The sequence below is a fragment of the Pteropus vampyrus genome, unplaced genomic scaffold (assembly GCF_000151845.1).
Source record: "Pteropus vampyrus isolate Shadow unplaced genomic scaffold, Pvam_2.0 Scaffold7, whole genome shotgun sequence".
In the NCBI taxonomy this organism is placed as follows: Eukaryota; Metazoa; Chordata; class Mammalia; order Chiroptera; family Pteropodidae; genus Pteropus; species Pteropus vampyrus.
Window position 1 is genome coordinate 5,400,565 of NW_011888788.1, and position 18,866 is coordinate 5,419,430.

General features: G+C 32.9%; 1 protein-coding gene across 1 annotated transcript in view; it reads left to right on the forward strand.

The window, feature by feature from the left end:
- The window catches only part of PLCB1 (phospholipase C beta 1), a 650,597-nt gene that overhangs the window by 514,084 nt on the left and 117,647 nt on the right, over nt 1-18,866 (forward strand). The window contains exons 16-23 of the mRNA XM_011371181.2: nt 2,391-2,487; nt 4,643-4,727; nt 6,293-6,417; nt 9,726-9,880; nt 11,970-12,134; nt 12,521-12,620; nt 13,314-13,418; nt 14,381-14,490. Coding sequence (XP_011369483.1) covers nt 2,391-2,487; nt 4,643-4,727; nt 6,293-6,417; nt 9,726-9,880; nt 11,970-12,134; nt 12,521-12,620; nt 13,314-13,418; nt 14,381-14,490 — 942 coding nt within the window. The remainder of the gene's footprint in view (nt 1-2,390; nt 2,488-4,642; nt 4,728-6,292; nt 6,418-9,725; nt 9,881-11,969; nt 12,135-12,520; nt 12,621-13,313; nt 13,419-14,380; nt 14,491-18,866) is intronic.

The following is an 18,866-nucleotide window of genomic DNA, read 5'->3' on the forward strand; positions in this document are numbered from 1 at the left end:
GGTCACTGAGTGCTAGCCAAACATCATATTGAAAAATCAGGAAAGAGAAAAAGAGAGAAAGATGGGAAAGTGACGGTTTATCTCTTTTAGGGTGACACAGACCCTGAAAGAGAATGTATACATCAAGAAAGGATACATGTACCATAGAAAACTAACTGTACGTGCCATATTTTTTTAAATAAAGATAAAAAATGTTAAGCATTTTTTATGGAATTTGGAAATTTCAAATGGTATTCACGAATAAAATTTAGGAAAAAAGTCCACTTCAAATCGTCAATATAATTCTCTATAATTTATAAAATTTAAACACCCAAAAGAATAATTTTAAAACAAACCGTAAAAGGCCAATTTCCAAGGAAATTTTGGGTAATGCATATGTTATGTGTGCCTCAAACCTGTAAATGTTCACTTCATGATTTTTTATTAAAATTTGACAGGGGAAGCTGATACAGAGAGTGACGATGACGATGATGATGATGACTGTAAAAAATCTTCAATGGATGAGGTAGGTGTCTAAGGCTCGACGTCTAGTCAGAGGCATTCTGCTCATTTGCCAGGCCTCTGGATATAGTCCGTGATCACCTTCTGCCATCTAGTGGTCTAAAGTCACAGTTCACCTTAAAACTTTTTCACTATCCTGTAAACATAATGATGCAGACTTAGGTCACTAAAGGAATAAGCAGGGCATTGAGAAAAGTTCTCTAGAATTAACAATGATGTTGAGATTACCTTTCACCAAATGGGATACCTAGATGGTAAATTCACAATTCGTGACATACAACTGCCTGCTTCAGTTTTTAAGACAAGTAAATCGATCGTCAAATGGTCCAAGTTCAGAGAAGATGTGAGGTTTGGAGAAATGTTCAGAAATATGACAATTTTGGAACTGCTAAAGATACCTATTGACATAAGCTCAAGCATTCCACATAACTTCATGGGCTCAGAAATGTTATTGCACAGAATCTAGAAGTAAATCAGAGCTAGGTCGATTGGAATTTTAGAACTTTGTTTTAGCAGCAGTCCTGCTCAAAAAAATTATACTGAATCTGTTTTCAAATATATTGGAAAGTATCTGTCTCAGTACTTAAATCTTCACAATTAAGTAAGCAAGGGTAAATGACAAATAATATACTGTTCTTACTTGATATTCTTCCTCATAAATATTTTTTGTAATGAAATCTAAATTTTTAACTATGTTTCCTACTAAATTCCAAGTTACTGTCTGGGAAGAAAATTGTTACAATGCCTGGTAAAGTATTTCTGCTTGAGAATTATTTTAATTATTTATAAATTTTTATCAGTGAATTTTTATAATTTAAAAATTGACTAAATAGATGGTCCATTTCCTAATGAATACTTCTCAGTTAATGTTTAACTTAATATTGCTACAGGAGTTTTCAAAAGAAACCTTGTCTCCACATTTTCTCATTTAAAAGTAGGAGAAAATATATTAATCTATAGAAGTCTGTCTATAACAATATTTCAGTGTTCGTTTTCTTCTTTATCAAAAACTCTTTCAAAATAATATGTAATAGCTAATAATAATTAAAGTAACATGAGGTTTTACTATGTGCCAAGCAGTGCTCTGAGCTTTTTCACATAAATTAATTAATTCAATAATCGCAAAAACCCTATATGCTAAAGGAACTGATTTTATCCTAATTTTACAGATGAGTACATTGAGGCACAGAACAGTTAAGTAACTTGCCCAAGATGGCACAGCTTCTAAGTGGAGGGTTTGGGACTTCATATCAGGCAATCTGGCTCTAGGACCTGAGCTATTTACCCCTACATTATACTTTACTGTTTGCCTAATAGGCACACGGGAACCATGAAGGGAGGGAAGAAGGGATGTTTATATAAAGAAAAAGAATAGTTGTTTGCCTACCCCAAACCATTTCTACAAGGTAACCTTTTTTAAAAAATAAATAAATTTAGTTCATTTAGTGGTTACCCATGTGCTAATTTTCTCATTGTACAGTGAGTTCTTCATTTATTAACTTAAGACATTCTCTATGGACTTTCCTATGGCAGATGAGTTGTATTTGTAGCCAGTGCTTTTCAAACTTTTCTGTGCATTTGAATGACTGTAGTAAAATGCAGATTCTAATTTGCTTCATTTCTAAGGATCTTCCAGGAGAGGCTGATGCAGCTGGTCCCAGAGAACTTGGGGATTGCCCCCAGACCTCTTTCATCCCGCCTCACACTTGGGTAAAGTGAGGTTTTGCTTTTTCTTCCGCCTGTAATGAACTTTCTACTGGTAATAATCATCTTCAGAAGAGGAAGGATGATTTTCTGCTCTCATGGGTCACGTGATCACTGCCCTGGGAAAATAACCATCAATAATATAACGTTGACTCTGGAAATGTTATTTTTATCCATGCTTTCAGGGGACTGCTGGGAGCGAGGCTATGGCCACAGAAGAGATGTCTAACCTGGTGAACTATATTCAGCCAGTCAAGTTTGAGTCATTTGAAATTTCAAAAAGTAAGTTTTCCTGGAGAGAAACCTCTAATGTAACATATAAAAGTGTATTTTAAACAAATGGTAATTAGACTGAAACGTTACCCTTCATAAAACTATTCTGTGCTGGTGAAGTCTTTAACATATGCATGAGTTGCCTATCAGGTATATATATATATTATATATTATATCATATCATATCATGTCATACATATTTTAATAACTATATGAGAAAGTATTCCTTGATGTTTCTCCAAAATGCTTACTAGGACTAGGGGCTATACATGGTTACCAGAAAGACATTAGACCAGAGTACAGCTGACTGAGAGTTTCACATTTGTTTTTTGTTTGCAACAACACAGTGGACTCCACTCACTATATAAGGGACAGTGTTGAAATAAACTACCTACCCAGCCCCCAGAAAGGAAGCAGCCAGAGAGTGTTCAGCCCTGATAACTAGAAATAGAACCAGATCAACCAATTCACCACATTCCATTTGTCCAGTCTGTTTTATATATTTAGGAAAATAATCATTAGCTTTGTATCACTTTATGTTTTCTTTTCATCCAACTACATATCCATATTAGGTACAAGAAATATATATATCTTTCCTCCACCTAGGGAAAAGAGCCCTTTTATGAAATTGCATGAAATGTAAGATGCTGTCAGGTTAAGAGAATCCTTGGGACTTTTTAGCTGCTTCTAAGCCTTTGCTCTTAAAAACTAAATTTTTGCTTCAACACAGCAGCCTCTTATAAAGGATAGTTTTAGATATATCATAGTCTAAGCTTCTACATAACACACATGTATAATTGTATAATTTTACCCAGAGTCCTAACTTAGTGGCATATGGTATCTAGATCTCTACAATAAAGAATTTAATTTCCAGTACAGTTTATATATAAAGATTTCAACATTTTCTTCGATGTTAACAATTACTGATGCTGCTTAGCACTGGTTGTTGAATTTGGAATGTCCTTTTTGTATTACTGCAAATTTCATTGACTGTAAAATGAGCTTTCTTAATTCATGAGTCAAAAGCTCCTAGAGGAGCTGATGCATTTGAGTCCTTCAGAACCTGGTAACAAGGGTGTGAGCTGAAGATTTACAAACAAGTGCTTTTATCCTTGTGTTTGATATTATTTTATCACTTTTTTTTAAAAAAATGGTACTGCACATATTTTACAAAGCACCTATTAAATGGACTTAATTTTAATTAGCAGTCATGACTCAAATAGTCATATGAAAGTAGATTTTTGATAGGCAAAAATAAGAGAAGAGTTTACCTTACAGATTATTAAATTCGGGAATGTGAAGAAATAGGGAAAGTAGTCTGGGAATGATTAGGAAGAAGTGTGAGGCTTTAATTGTGGAACATAGGCGCCAAAGAGGGGAAAAGGCCTCAAAAGGAACTCAGTTTTAAAAACTGAGTGGTATATAACCTCTCTGGATGACACCTGTCTTAATACTATATATAACAGTTTGATTTTTTTGTTGGGAATTGGACAGAGAAGCTGTTTGACTCTTAATCTTTCCAAACTAAGAAAACTTTGTTTTGTTGCTCTCACTTTAATTGGAAGCTTTGATTTCACTTTCAGGATGTTGCTCTGTGTTCAAGAATATTAAGACATCTAGGACATTCACCTCTCTGACCCTGTTATATAACCTGAAAATGAGGCCATCAGACTGGGAAATTTCCAAGGATCTTTCTGCTCTGAAATACAATAATTCTAGTGTCACGTTAGTTGTTTGAACTGAAGGGTACATACAAACTGAGGCGGGTGACAATTGTGGGTATAAAAGAGATTGTCAGCTTCTAGGAAACATACCCAAAATTTCTTTTGTTAATCCTCAGCAATGGCCGCAAGAAGTAAATCTGGAATTAGAACAAAAGATGTATGAAGGGCCTAAAATTAATTTCTCCATGCTAATGCCACCATGTCCCTAACTTGTATAATCGTAAGCATATCTGGCCCAGGTAGTACATACTAGAAGAAACAACTAACAAGACTCAATTTTTGTTGCAGGTAAATAGTTCACCGAAAAAAAAGAAAAAGAAATATGAAGGTCACATTGAAAATTAAGCACCCTAAATTCACTGAATATTTGCCTACTTCTTTTATGTTATAATTTATAACATTGAATTTATTTCTCACTTTTTTTGTTGTTATTAACTTAGAAAGAAATAGAAGTTTTGAAATGTCTTCTTTTGTGGAAACCAAAGGACTTGAGCAACTGACGAAGTCTCCAGTGGAATTTGTAGAGTATCCTTGATTTGACGAATGCCGACTGAATTAGCACAACTGAAGTCATGTGCTATTTAATTTTTGTTTTAAATAAGCAGAAGAAGAATGCATGAAATGGCTTAAGCCAGTCACCTGAGCATGATAAATAGTTACAGGTTTCATATGCAACTCTGAATAGGGTAGCCTAGCCTATGGAAAAGAGAACCGGACTTGGAGTAAAGGATTTCAAGATTATTTTTACACCATCAAGCTCTCTGTGCTTTGACAATTTGCTCAACCCTTCTGAATTTTCTTGTCTGTAAAACAAAATAATGATACCACTTTATGGCTAGCTGTTCAGGTGAGGGACAACATATGTAAAGTGTGTATGTGTGTACTTTATACCTGTATAAGATATGTGTAAAGGGTGTGTGTGTGTGTGTGTGTGTGTATAATCCTGATGACATCTTACATCTTGGATATGTAATAGATGTTCGATCAAAAAATAGTTGGGACAATGACATGAGAATATAAGTATATATTACTAATAAAGGTTTTGTTAATACTTCTGACAACAAAATCTTTTTATTATTATCCATGAACCAAAATAAAATGAAACAGGTCTTTAAATATTTTTGATAAAATTAATACTAAATGTCCCAAAGAGCTCAATTTCATGAAGCAAGTTCTAGAATAAAAAGTCTGTTTTAAAATTCATCAATAGGAGAGAGAACAAATGTAAACTCCATAAACACAGTCACACTATAAAAATCATAATCATTAGTATTCATTAAGTAACTGTCTATGTGATACTGCTTTTATTATATGTTTAATTTAATACTTACAAAAGTCCTATGATATAGAAAATGTTCAATTTATTTTATAGAAATACAGAATATAGAAAGTGAGGCACAGAAAAGTAAAATAATTTGACCTAGACTATACAGCTGGCAAGTTCGGGAGTTAAGGTTCAATTTCTAGTTGGCCTGACGCCTCAGCCCAGGCTCAGAACCCTAACTAACCTCTGCCTAACTTGGTGATAGGAACAGTCATTTGTGTTTTAAAGATATAGTTGTTCAATAACTAAAAGTTTCTCAGGATGGAAAACTGATGACAGTAGGAACCAAAATACAAAATGAGGTCAAAATCTTCTGAGCTATATTCACCTTGTTAACATTCCCAAAGATAACTGTATGCAGAGAGCATTTGAAAAATAGCCATACAGTTCATATTATCTGTTTCTGCCAAACACAGTATCATTCTCACATGACTTGACACGTTTGAGCTCCCTTGTGTGTCCTTAGTCCCTAACCCTGTCCTTAGTAATCTCCCCAGAATCAGGTTGACTTTGACTCAGCCATTTTTGCTACCTTATTAGTTTTCAACTACAAGGCTCTGCAAAGGTGATGCCATGTTTATATTATAAAAGCATATTTATTCAGTTTGTTCGGCAAGCTTTTTACATATTTCGCCCACTAGCCCAATGAGATCATCGATATTTAGTTCATTTTGCCAAATGGAGAAAGATGGAAGGTGGCCTCTCAGTTAATATTTTTGGCTAATTGTTTTTATAATTGTATTCACTACTTAACATGATGGTCCAGATATAACAAAATGCAGCTTAGCAGGATATATCCAAAAGGAACACGTGTGGATTCATCTAACTATATGCCTCAGCTCTTCTGGAACGCGGGTTGTCAAATGGTCGCACTTAACTTCCAAACGATGGGTAAGTAGCACAGCTCATGCTCATTTCCATTCTGTTATGAAGTCACCTTTCCAAGTGTGCACAAACCATTCCCAAGAAGAAGAAGTTGCCAGACTTGATTGGAACAAATATAAGCAAATTTCAATGAAAGAATCATCAATGTAAGAAAAGGTGAATTTTGAAAATTGAGAAATTGTCTTCAATACTTGTAAACAAGTCTTTATTTCTACTAGTTTTGCATTATTTTCAAAAAAAAATTGTTCTACTTTTTAAAGTAACATTTTTTTTTTGTAGAAAATTTGGAAATTCAAAAAAGTATCAAGAAAGAATAAAACTGCTAGGAACGCTACCACTCAGAAATTCAACACTGCTAACTTTTGGCTTTGTAATCTGTAAATATTTTTTTAAGCTATGTGTATATATACATGCTTTTTCATTTTAATATACAGATATGAAACTTCATATGAAACTTCTGTATCTGTATATTAAGCACATTTCACAATTTACTAAAACCCATTTCCTATCACTGACCGTTAGGGAATTTTTTTTATTATAATGCTCTGAGAACAGACTTGAATATAAATTGTCAAGTCTATCTCCTAATGTTCTTTTGGAAAAGTTCCTCAGAGCGATTCTATTAAAAGATGTGAATGTTCTGAGAATCTTTGTGCAAAATGCCAATTTGTCCATCAAAAATATTGCTCTAGATTTCTCCACCGACAATGTATTATGTGAGGTGTTCCCACTCATTTGACATCTTGGTTAAGTATTATTAATAAATAATATTAATACAATTTCAGACAAAATATTATCTCACGTGTTTTTATTTCATTTCTTTGATTATTATTAAAGGCGGATGTTTTAAATGTTTTTTTATTTTTATGTTTCTGCTTTTATAAATGTGTTTTGATTTTTATATTTCTGCTTTTATGAATGTGTTTTGATTTTTATATTTTGGCTTTTATGAATGCGTTTTGATTTTTATATTTTGGCTTTTATGACTTGCCTGTTCATAACTATTGTCAGTTTTCCTATTCATCTTTAACAGCACTTTTTATATAAAAGTCATGTTGTCTTATTTAGTGAAACAGATGAGATCAGATTAATGTTTTGTATATGGAGTTTTGGCTTACTTTTATGATTGAAGACTCCCCACCCCAAACCAGATTCATTTTTATTTCTCTTTCTCTCATGGATTTTTTTGTAATTTATAATTTTACATTTTCACTTATCCAAATTTAATTTTGATACATAATCTCAGTAGGACATCAATTCTTTTTTTACACTGACCTGGAATTACAACTTAATAGGCATTTATGTTGTTCACTTGGGTCCATTTTTTTAATTTATATTCTTCTCCATCAATAAATTTATCTGCATTCCTGGAACCGGTAACTCACTGTTATTATTGTAATGTTTAATATAATATTACTTATTATTGTATTAAAAGTGGAAATTCTTCTTCGAGGCTATTAATTTTCAGTTCTTTTCTTGCCATTGCCAGTAAGATTCCTGTTCCAGATGAATTTACTTAAATTATTATCTTGTTTCTTGCTCCCTCACAGGAAAAATAAATGAGATTTTGATTAAATCACATTAAGTTTATAAATCTATCTGAAGAAAACTGACATCCTTACATTTTTAGTTTTTTTTAATCACCGAATGTTTTTCTCTACTTTAAACATTGTTATGTTGTCCCTCGGAAAAATTACTCATCTTTATTAGAAATCTAGTTTCTTTAGATGAGATACTTTTTTTTAACATTATGTTTTTAACATTGTTTCTAGATATTAATATTTGTATATGTATATTATAAATAAACTTATTTTATAAATGACCATCTTCCTAAGCTCTTATAACATAGTCTATTTGCAAGCAGATTCTATTGGTTTTTTCAGATACACAATCATAATTTAATCACATCTACTTTTCCCATTTTCTTAAGACTTTGGACTGACTGTTCTAGGATAACATAAAATAATAGTACTAAGAGTGGGCACCTTTCTCTTCATGTTGACACTAATACAAATTTCACCTTTGTGATATCTCTGAGTAGATGTTGGCTGTGACTACGAGACATATTAACACATTAAAGAAGTATCTAACAATGTATTAGAAATGTATGTTAAATGTTATTAAATGTCTCTTTGACTTCTATTGAGATGATGATTCTTTTGTAAGAAAATGTGAAATTATATTAATAGATCTCCTAATATATAATTATCCTTGTGTTCCCGGGATAAAGTCTACTTGTATATTATTTTTTAAAACATATGATTTGCTAACGTAAATTTTTAGGCTTTTTAATTTTTTCAGTATGAGAAGTCCATCACTTTCTTTTTTTTTTGTACTTTTCTAATTATAATAGCTTAATAACTCAACAGATAAAATTTCACTTATTTTCTCTTCTCTAAAAGTTATTTGTTTTATGGAACTTTGAAATACGTCTACCATCACCTCTTTATTGTTCACCTCAATAGAAATGAGTTGTGACTCAGATAACCTGTAATAAATGACAGCTTCTCAAATTCTTGATTACTTTAAAATGTTGTTTTTTTTAAACCCTAGTAATTGCAATTAGTGTGGACATTCATTTAGTACACTGGGTCTTAGGAAAACTTTGACCAGTAATCTTCGTTCATTAGAAATGAGTCAATATGTAATTAGGAATGCAGATTTTAGAAAGGAAACTTTTTTCTATAAATTAATAAAAGGAAAATTATAGCATCCACTGTTGGCGAGGTGTGGGGAAGTCCATCCTCAAAAACATGGATAAAAGATTTAAAGTGGTTTAAACTGTCTAAAGGGTATTTTAGCAAGATTTAGTTAAAAGATTCTTCAACATGCATACCTTTTGACCCAGAAATTTCACTCCTAGGAAGATCATTAATGATATCGTTAAAGATTTCACCACAACCATGTTTATCAAAACATTGTATGTAATGGTGAAAATTTAGAAGAGACTTATAAGTGTCTCCAAAGAGGAGCCTGTGTTAATCCATTTACTCGAATGTACCTATTCGAAAGAATTTTATACAGCTCTTAAAATTGAAGCAGATATTGAATGAAATGAACATACTGCATGCTCAAAATATATCTGGAGTAGAAAAACAGAATGTACACCAAACTGTTGGCAATAGTTTATCTCTGGATTTGTAGGTTACAGCTCAACTTCTTCTTTTTTTTTTTTTCCTTATCCGTGTTTCCTAAGTTTCTACAGTGAATAAATATTTCTTTTTAAAGGGGGGACAAATTGGACTGTAATACAATCTTACCTTCTTGCTCTAAATTTAAATAGTCACATTAAGGGTTGTGTTTCTGATATGCAGACCTGGCTATGCAGATAAACATGGGGATGTATGAATACAATGGGAAAAGTGGCTACAGATTAAAGCCAGAGTTCATGAGGAGACCTGACAAGCATTTCGATCCATTCACCGAAGGCATTGTAGATGGGATAGTGGCCAACACTTTATCTGTTAAGGTACGTACATCTCTACTATAAAATTGTCACCTATAAAAGTCTTGAACATTACTTATTTTACATAAAGAAGTAGTCACTCTGTAACAGTTTCACTAATTAATATTTATCCTAGGTTTATTGAGCCCATTTTTACTTTAAAATTTATGTCATTTTATACTGAAGATTAAAAATTAAATTTCAATGGAGTGTTTCACAATTATATCTTTCGAAATTATTTCACACCATATATCTAAAGAGTGGAGTTGGCAGAATTAGAGCTTCAAGATTATATTTATTTTAGGAAATTGTTTTCAGCAAAGGATGTTTAATTTATGTCATTTGATTAAGATAAACTCTCAGGCATCACATGCAAATAAAGTGTTATTTTTAGGATCCTTGTCAATGTTGTTGTAGTTGGTCAAACTAATAATATTTTGTCTTTGTTTGCCAGTTCATCTTGTTTCATACATGTTGGCTTACTTATTTATTCTTTCTTGAAAAGTCTACTGTGACAGTGTAAGTGCTTATAAAACAATGACATAGAGACAGGAAAGTAAGTTGAGGGGAAACAATTGAGTCCCAGAAAAATGTAAACTGCTACCTGAGTCTATGTTTTAGAGTTGTCAGTTTGCCCTAAATGGACAGGTGTGATGCAGTAGAGACCTGCCTTTTATATTACAGCTGGAACCAAGAAGTGGCTCATATCTGTCCAGTGGTGCCTTTGTTTCGATCCTCTGACGTAGTCTTTATAGTACCAGAATGGACTTGCAAGCTCAAATGGTATTCCGCCATCCTCTTGCACTGATAAGAACATGAGAGTCCTTATCATTAAAGTTAGTTAAGGACTTCTGCTTTGATCAAACATCATAAGCACACAAAATATTTGGTACATCTGAATTCCCAGTGTGACTCACATAACCTGGAAGTTTCAAACATGTTGTAAAATGTCTGTTGAATTGTTCTCATGTGGAACTTCAAATTAAACAGAGAGATTGTTGCTTGCAGATCCCATGCATCCAGGCTAAAAAGAACATTCAGGAGAAATGAGTTCAGCATCTTTTTATATGTTTTTCGGCCATCTGTATGTCCTCTTTGGAGGAATATTTATTTAGGTCTTCTGCCCATTTTTTAATTGCATTTTTCAGTTTTTTTGGCAATAGGTTGTATGAGTTCTTTATAAAGTTTGAATATTAACTCCTTATTGGATGTTCTCATTGGCAAATATCTTCTCCCATTCAGTAGGATGTCTTTTATTTTGTTGGTGGTTTTCTCTGCTGTGTAAAAAAAACTTTTTAGTTTGATGTAGTCCCATTTGTTTATTTTTTCTTTGTTTCCCTTGTCCAAGGAGATACATACCGAAAAAAATATTACTAAAAGCAGTGTCAAAGAGTTTACTGCCTATATTTTCTTCTAGGAATTTTATGGTTTCAAGTATTACATTTAAGTGTTTAATTCATTTTGAGTTTATTCTTGTATATGACATAAGAAAGTGGTCTAATTTCATTTTTTGTATATATTTGTTCAGTTTTCCTAACACCATTTATTGAAAAGACTGTCTTTACCTATTATATAACCTTGACTCCCTTGTCATAGATTAATTGACCATATTTCTGGGTTCTCTATTCTGTTCCATTAATCTACATGTCTGTTCTTATAGTAGTACCATGCTGTTTTGATTACTATAGCCTTGTAGTATAGTTTGATATCAGGTAGTGTGATACCTCCAACTTTGTTCTTCTAATAAGCTTTTTCTCTTGTAACATTTTTAAGTATTGCAAAAACCTTTATACTCAGTTGACTAAAAAAATAATCTTTAACATTTAATAGATATCTCTTAAATACAAAAGGCATAATCTCATCAAACTTTTGGTAGTGGTTCATTTATTTCTTTCCATAAAACTCTATCTTATTAATTGCCTCCTTTTAACTCCAACATTTTCAGTATTCTTCTATTAATTCTTTACCTGAAAGAAACATTATATTTATACTTTGCATCGATTTCATTTTGATTATGGTTCAACATTCACCATCAGCATTTGTACATCCCTAATGCATTTTCTTATATTATCGTTATTCATTTATCAAGAGTTTGTTTTTTATTATTTTCTAGATTATTTCAGGTCAATTTCTTTCTGATAAGAAAGTTGGGACTTACGTGGAAGTAGATATGTTTGGCTTGCCTGTAGACACAAGGAGGAAAGCGTTTAAGACCAAGACATCACAAGGAAATGCTGTAAATCCTGTCTGGGAAGAAGAACCCATTGTGTTCAAAAAGGTTGGTCTATTTTTTGCTTTCGCTTCAAAAGTATACATGTAATTTGCTTTGAAAATATAGTAGTAAATGCTCACTAACTCTTTGTATTTAGACATAGAACATTTGTCATTTTCACATTGAGAATGTTCATGTCAAAAGCAAATGGTCTATGTATTGAACAAATTCTTCATTAGGATAAAGACATAAAACATACAGGAAGCTGTATCTCTGGTGACTTCTTTTGAAAATTTAAATTGTAGACAGCAACTTAACTTTTTATCATTTAGCTAAGTACGATTTTCTACTTGGGTTTAGAAAAGTGGGGCCCTATTTGAATCACACCTTTCTAATTCTTTTCTGACATAGTTTTTTTCTTGTAACCACATGTATATTTAATGTCCCTATAGGTGGTTCTTCCTTCTCTGGCCTGTCTGAGGATAGCAGTTTATGAGGAAGGAGGTAAATTTATTGGTCACCGGATCTTGCCAGTACCAGCAATTCGGCCAGGTATGGATAGTGTGGTGAGAATATTTTTATCAAAGTTATAAAGAAAATCATGCCTCTCTTACATGATTATTAAAGAATTATCTGAAAACTCAATGGCTTATAACAAGTGTTTATCTTCATGCTTACAGGTCTGTGGATTGGCAGGGTTTGACTGGACTCGGCCATGTGACTGTGCTTCATGCTGTGGGCTGGTTTAGGACTGTTCCACATGTGTTCATTCAGGGGCCCAGGCTGGAAGGGCAGTGGTACCCATAGTACAGACTTCTCATGGCAACCCACTGGAATGCATAAAGGGAAGCCTGACTTTCCAAGTGCATTTTAAGCCTCTGAATGCACCACATCATTAACATTCCATTGTCCAAAGCAGAGCATATGGCTAAACTCCAAGTCAAGAAATCATGTGTAGAGGATGAATTTGGACTAATAATTCAATCTGTGACGTATGGTTTTCGAATTCTCTTTAATGGAGAAAAACATGATTGGAAAGAAGAAAAGTCAGAATGAACATTATTTTCCTGTCTGATGAGAAAATATAATATCACTCAAAACCATGTGGTTAAAATGAGAAAGAAGTGACTTGTTTGTCATCCAAAGTCATCTAAAATAAAACACGTCTATCACATAAATGTTCCTGTGTTATAGCTAACATTGTGAAGAAAATATGTGATACTCAGTATTATTGTCACCCTCTAGGCTATCACTACATCTGTCTGAGGAATGAGAGGAACCAACCTCTGATGCTACCAGCTGTCTTTGTCTACATAGAGGTGAAAGACTATGTCCCAGATACATATGCAGGTAAACAACCCAACTCAAAGGGATATTTCCATCTGGAGTCATCCATATTTTTCTGAAAACAGAGGCAGAAATTCTGACCTCAGAATCACCTCTATTTTGTTTATATGTTTAGAAGGTAAATTACTCAAGCCTTTATGAATAATTTTGAACTTAATTTGGTTCAACTCCCAATAAAGTATTGAGCATATTTATCCACCGGTAGATAGTATTATTTTCATAGGCCGAACGCTTTCTAAACCATGCTACCTGTTACTATAGCAATCTGTCTAGGTCTGTGCAATTAATTTGCCTTGAGCCAGTTTTAGAACCCTGATTCTTTTCATGTGTAGACTGTAAGTTTAGAGGAATTAACTTATGATGCTGTCAACCAGGAGCCATAAATTTAAATGCTTATAGTGTTAAGTGACCTGGGTGTAATATACTAGGGAGTGGTGAAGACTATGGCAAATTAGAGTACCTGCCCCATCCAAAGATGATAGCCATCACTCACATCAGCTAGACAGTGCATGTGCTAATGAGACTTGGATTGCCAAATCTTTGGGTTGTTTCAACAATCTGGAAAGCAGGTTTTTTATGTCAGATGTCTCCATTATGACACACCTATTGGGCCAAGTAGAACAAGTGTGTGGGCCATTGCTGGAAAATGGATGGAACCCTCAAAAAGAAACAAAAGAATCTGGAGTATTGAGACATCCTAATTTGGAGCCTGTCGAGTTTGGCTCTCAGAGCTGACCTCCTTCGATTTCTCTCTTACTGAGGTTTTAGCAAAGGGTCCTGACTATTGTCCATTTCTAAAATGTTGGATGGATGAGTGGATAGTTAGACTGGTAGATAGAAGAATAGAAGATGGATGATAAATTGTTGAATGGATGGTTGAGTAGATGGATGAAGAATGGATGGATGGAGGATGGATAATCAATACCACTAGGATCTTTGATCTAAAATGTCTCTTCCCTATTTAGATGTGATTGAAGCTTTGTCGAATCCAATTCGATATGTAAATCTGATGGAGCAGAGAGCTAAGCAACTGGCTGCTTTGACACTGGAAGATGAAGAAGAAGTAAAGAAAGAGGTGAGAGGGTATTTTAATCTTATGCATGGCATTAAGCATGATTTCCACACTTAGTTGCTGGCTGTGCCTATGTAACATCACACCTCAGGAGAAAGAAAATAGCACATTGAAAAAACATTTTAATGGAATTTGGCACCATCTTGCAAAACATCTAGATGGTTGATTGAATTTTTTCATGTTTCATTCTCTTGTGGCATTCTGGGTCCAATAGCAGTGTCTTATTTTGTGACTACATTAAACAGCACATATCTTGTTGTTTCAGATGAAAGTTTCTAGATGATTTCATATTGATTAAGGGTGATTAAGGAACTTAGAAAAGAAGATGATCATCAACTCATTTAGTATTTTCCTTTGTTTTAAATTTAAAGTGCAGAATTTTTAAAGTGTTTTGTGATTTCTTACAATACATAAAATATTTAACACAATACCCATGTGGGTAGTATGGGCCATAAAGTGTTTACTATTATTATTACATTGGATATTTATGTATTAAAATATATATCCCGAAAATAGTTGGCATGTTTTTCTAAATTACATGTCATAATGTAAAGAATTATTAAGGAAGGATCTAGAAATATTAGAAGTGAAGTTTAAAAATATAAAGCCTCTGTAGACTGGTGATCCTTTGGTTTTCAAAAAAGTGAAATATAATTGAATGATTATTTGAGGTGACACTAATATTAAGAAATAGTGATAAAAATTAGCTATTTTATATATCATTTGAATATTCTGAGGATTAATTCAGAGAAAAAGAAAAAATGGGAAATCTCGAAAATTATTTGGATAACTATAACTAATAGCAAGTCCATTTAAGTTGATATTATTTAGTAAATAGTCTTTTTTCTTATTCTAAAAGGAACCTAGATTTATCATAGAAAATTTTAAAAATACAAATGAGAAAAGAAAGCCCCAAAGATATTACCTGTAATTCAAACATCCAAGCCATGCAGATATAACACTGTAAAGATGGGGAGCATGCATAGCCAGTCTTATTATGTACAATTATTACCTTTTTGTAAAATGGAATAGAATTCACAATCGGTATTTTTACCTTTTTTATTTTCACTTAATGCAAATATTTTCCATGTTAATAATATTCTTCTCTGATATGACTTTTAATGACTTCATGGTCTTCTGTTATATAGCTGTACCATAATTTATTTCTAATTCCCTATTATTGGATATTTGGAATGCTTCACATTTTAAACAGATCTTCAGTGAGCATCATGTAAATACATTTTTGAACACATCTATGATTACCTTGTTTTTTATATAGAATTTTAGAAATTTTTTATCTAAGATGTTGAATTAATAGAACATGAGAAAAAATGAAAGAAAGATAGAAAATGAAATGAAAGGAAAGGAAAATATTTAACCTAAGAGTAAAATTTTCCAGGCTCTTATTTACACTACAGGAAACATATCCTGTAAAACCAGTAGATACATCCTCCTCTATGCTGAAATTTCAAGTGAGACTGGAAAGTTTTATAAATAATGCTTTTTTGTGGTATGCATTAAATGAGGTTATAAGACATTTTTACACTGCCAGAAAATTATACCTAATGGTAGATATGAATATATTTCTAGAGTTCTTTGCGCCTCTAATATCTTGGCATTTACAGAGGGAAAAAAGAAACAATAAAACAAACAAACAAACAAAAAACACTTGAATTTTGAGGGATTAGTCTAAGCAGTGCTTGTACAGGGCCCACAGAAGGAGGTATCTTTACATGCTCCAAGCAGATGCCATTGGTGTCCTGGCCAGCTCTCCTTTGCAGGGCTGCTGCAGGAGTGGGCTGCTAAGGGCTCGCAGCTCCAGACCTCTCTAGAGGACAGTCCGGGGTGATAGGAGCCACCTCACCTGGAGATGCCTGGCAGGTTATTCCTGGAAGGGGGTGACCCATGCCCAGTGACTGAAAAATCAGGGGAATAACAGCCCAGGTCCCTTGGTTCTGGGTGGGCAACTTCTGTGCTGCAATTTGCTCTCCCAAGTCCCCTCGATTCCCTGGATGGGATCAGGCTGATGGGATCCAGCAGAGAGCATATTTCAGCTTAGCTTCTTCCCTTGTCTTACCCTGCCTTCCTCACTTCCCTATGGTTTTCTCTTGAGAATATTTTCTCAATAAATCATGTACTCAAGAATCCCTGTGTCCAATTCTGTTTATAGGGAACCTAACATGTGAAATAGCTGTGGTATTATAATTAAATGCAAAAACAAGTGCCCTTTCTGATTTTTCTGTTTGGGAACTGCATTTTAAATGTTTGACAATAGTCACACCTGTAATTCTGGTGTTTCTTCAGCAATAATAGAACTTTTTTCCTTCCAATAGCCTTTGAGAAGATTAAGTAAAACTAGAGAAGTCGGTGAACTTCCCATTTTGCTCATATAGACACCAATATGAAATTGAAGACTCTCCTTAGAAATCCACCAAAAGCTCTGACACTTTTCTTCTACCTGCTTTAGCTTACTACCATATTTAATAAAATATAATTCAAAGTAAAGATAATTTATGTTGATATAAATAAATTACTATTAATAGCATCCTTCTGATTTCTCTAAAGAAAAAACAGGATTCTCTTTAATCAATGGGATGTATTTTATTTTCTAAGAAATAGAAGTTCAAAGGGTACATTTTCAAAAAAAACAGGTATTATCACTGTTTAGAAACAATACTTTTTATATCATCGACTTCTACCCATTCATTGGCCAAGTCCTCCAAAGTAAGCACTCACTTGAAGAGAGCTTTTCAAGACACCAGCAGTTTTAGCTTACATAGTGCAACAACTGAGGTAAAAAGTCTCATAATGGGAAATTTTGCTGATGGTGCCTCAGAGAGACCATTTCTCTCACGATTACGAAAAATGTCACTCTGAGGAATGGAAGACCTAGGGCCTTTGAGACTGCAGGATTCTTGACATTGTCATTCTTTCAAAGCCTTATCTTTGCACCAGACATCTCATTCAAAAAGCTATTTGGGAAGAGTACAACATTAATGGAAATGAAAAATGCAGACGTAGAATTTTAAGCCAACTTTGTTTTGGTTTCTCCTCTAAAAACGAAGACCAGAAAAGATTTTCAATAAATGTATAATGTTGGTTAAACTTAGAGAAAATTTGGACATTTTCAGTTTTAGAAATAATATAAAGCCATTGACTCACTTAGATTCCATATGGTCTAACAGAGAAAATACATTTTTTTCCTTTGAAATATCTAAACCCTTAACTGACCTCATTTTTGAAACTCAAGGAAAAAAGTATTTGCCCTTTCCTAACGCTAGGAAAGAAAATTCATTTCACACCTTCGAACACCAGTGTGCCCTTTATCTTGTCTTACAGTAACATAAGTTTATTTGAATGAGGCCACTGAAAATAAGTAGCTGTGGTTTTCTCAGAAGAAAATTCTATCTAGGACATGGCAGGCACTGGAGACACTATTTTAGCAACAAAGACTTTTTTAGGAGAATCCTTTTAACTTGGTAGTTATAAAGGTCATCTCTATTTGAAAATTAAAGACTTCATTGGACTACAAAATATTCCCTGCTTTGTAATAGTCTAATAAGTTATCTTTATAGAGTAATTTGCAATCAAATAAATTGGAAAGTTGAAAATTCCCTCATGCTTTTAACAATAAACATCCATTTCAGACCATGTGAAAAGATATACAAAATATATATGATATATGTGTATTACATATATATGTGTATTTATATCTGTTAGAAGTTAAGGGATAATAGAGAGTTGAGTTTCTGGATTTATTTTTTCTCTTTTAAAGTGGTCATCTAGGGTGGTGGGTTGGTAAAGTGAGGAAAGTTGCTTAATATGAATAATAAGAAAGGCTTTATAATATGTATAGCTATTTCTCTAAATAAAAGGTCTTATAAAAATTTAAAAACAATAAATGAAAGAAAAACAATAAACAAAAGAAATACAAAAGCCTCTCAGTGATCTTGCAGATACTATTAAAAATTTTGGTGTATGTCCTTCTGGCATGTCTTCTATTGTGTGTGTATATATATATATACATATACATATACATATATCTATGCATTAACAAAATTTCTTAATTTTGAAAAAATGTTTTACAGCCCTAATACTTAAATATGGCTATAGAGAAGCCTAATGAGACATCAGTAACACTTTTTATTTTCTATTTTATATTTTCAAAATATTCTATATTCTATTTTCAAAATATTCTATATTCTATTTTCAAAGGGGAAAAAATTACTAGCCAATGTACTGATTACAAAATTATCTGATAACATTAATTTCTAAATGCACGCTTTGAACATGACTTGTTTTAGAATATTTCAAAATATTCTATATTCTATTTTCAAAATATGCCTGTAAAGGGAAAAAAATTACTAACCAATGTACTG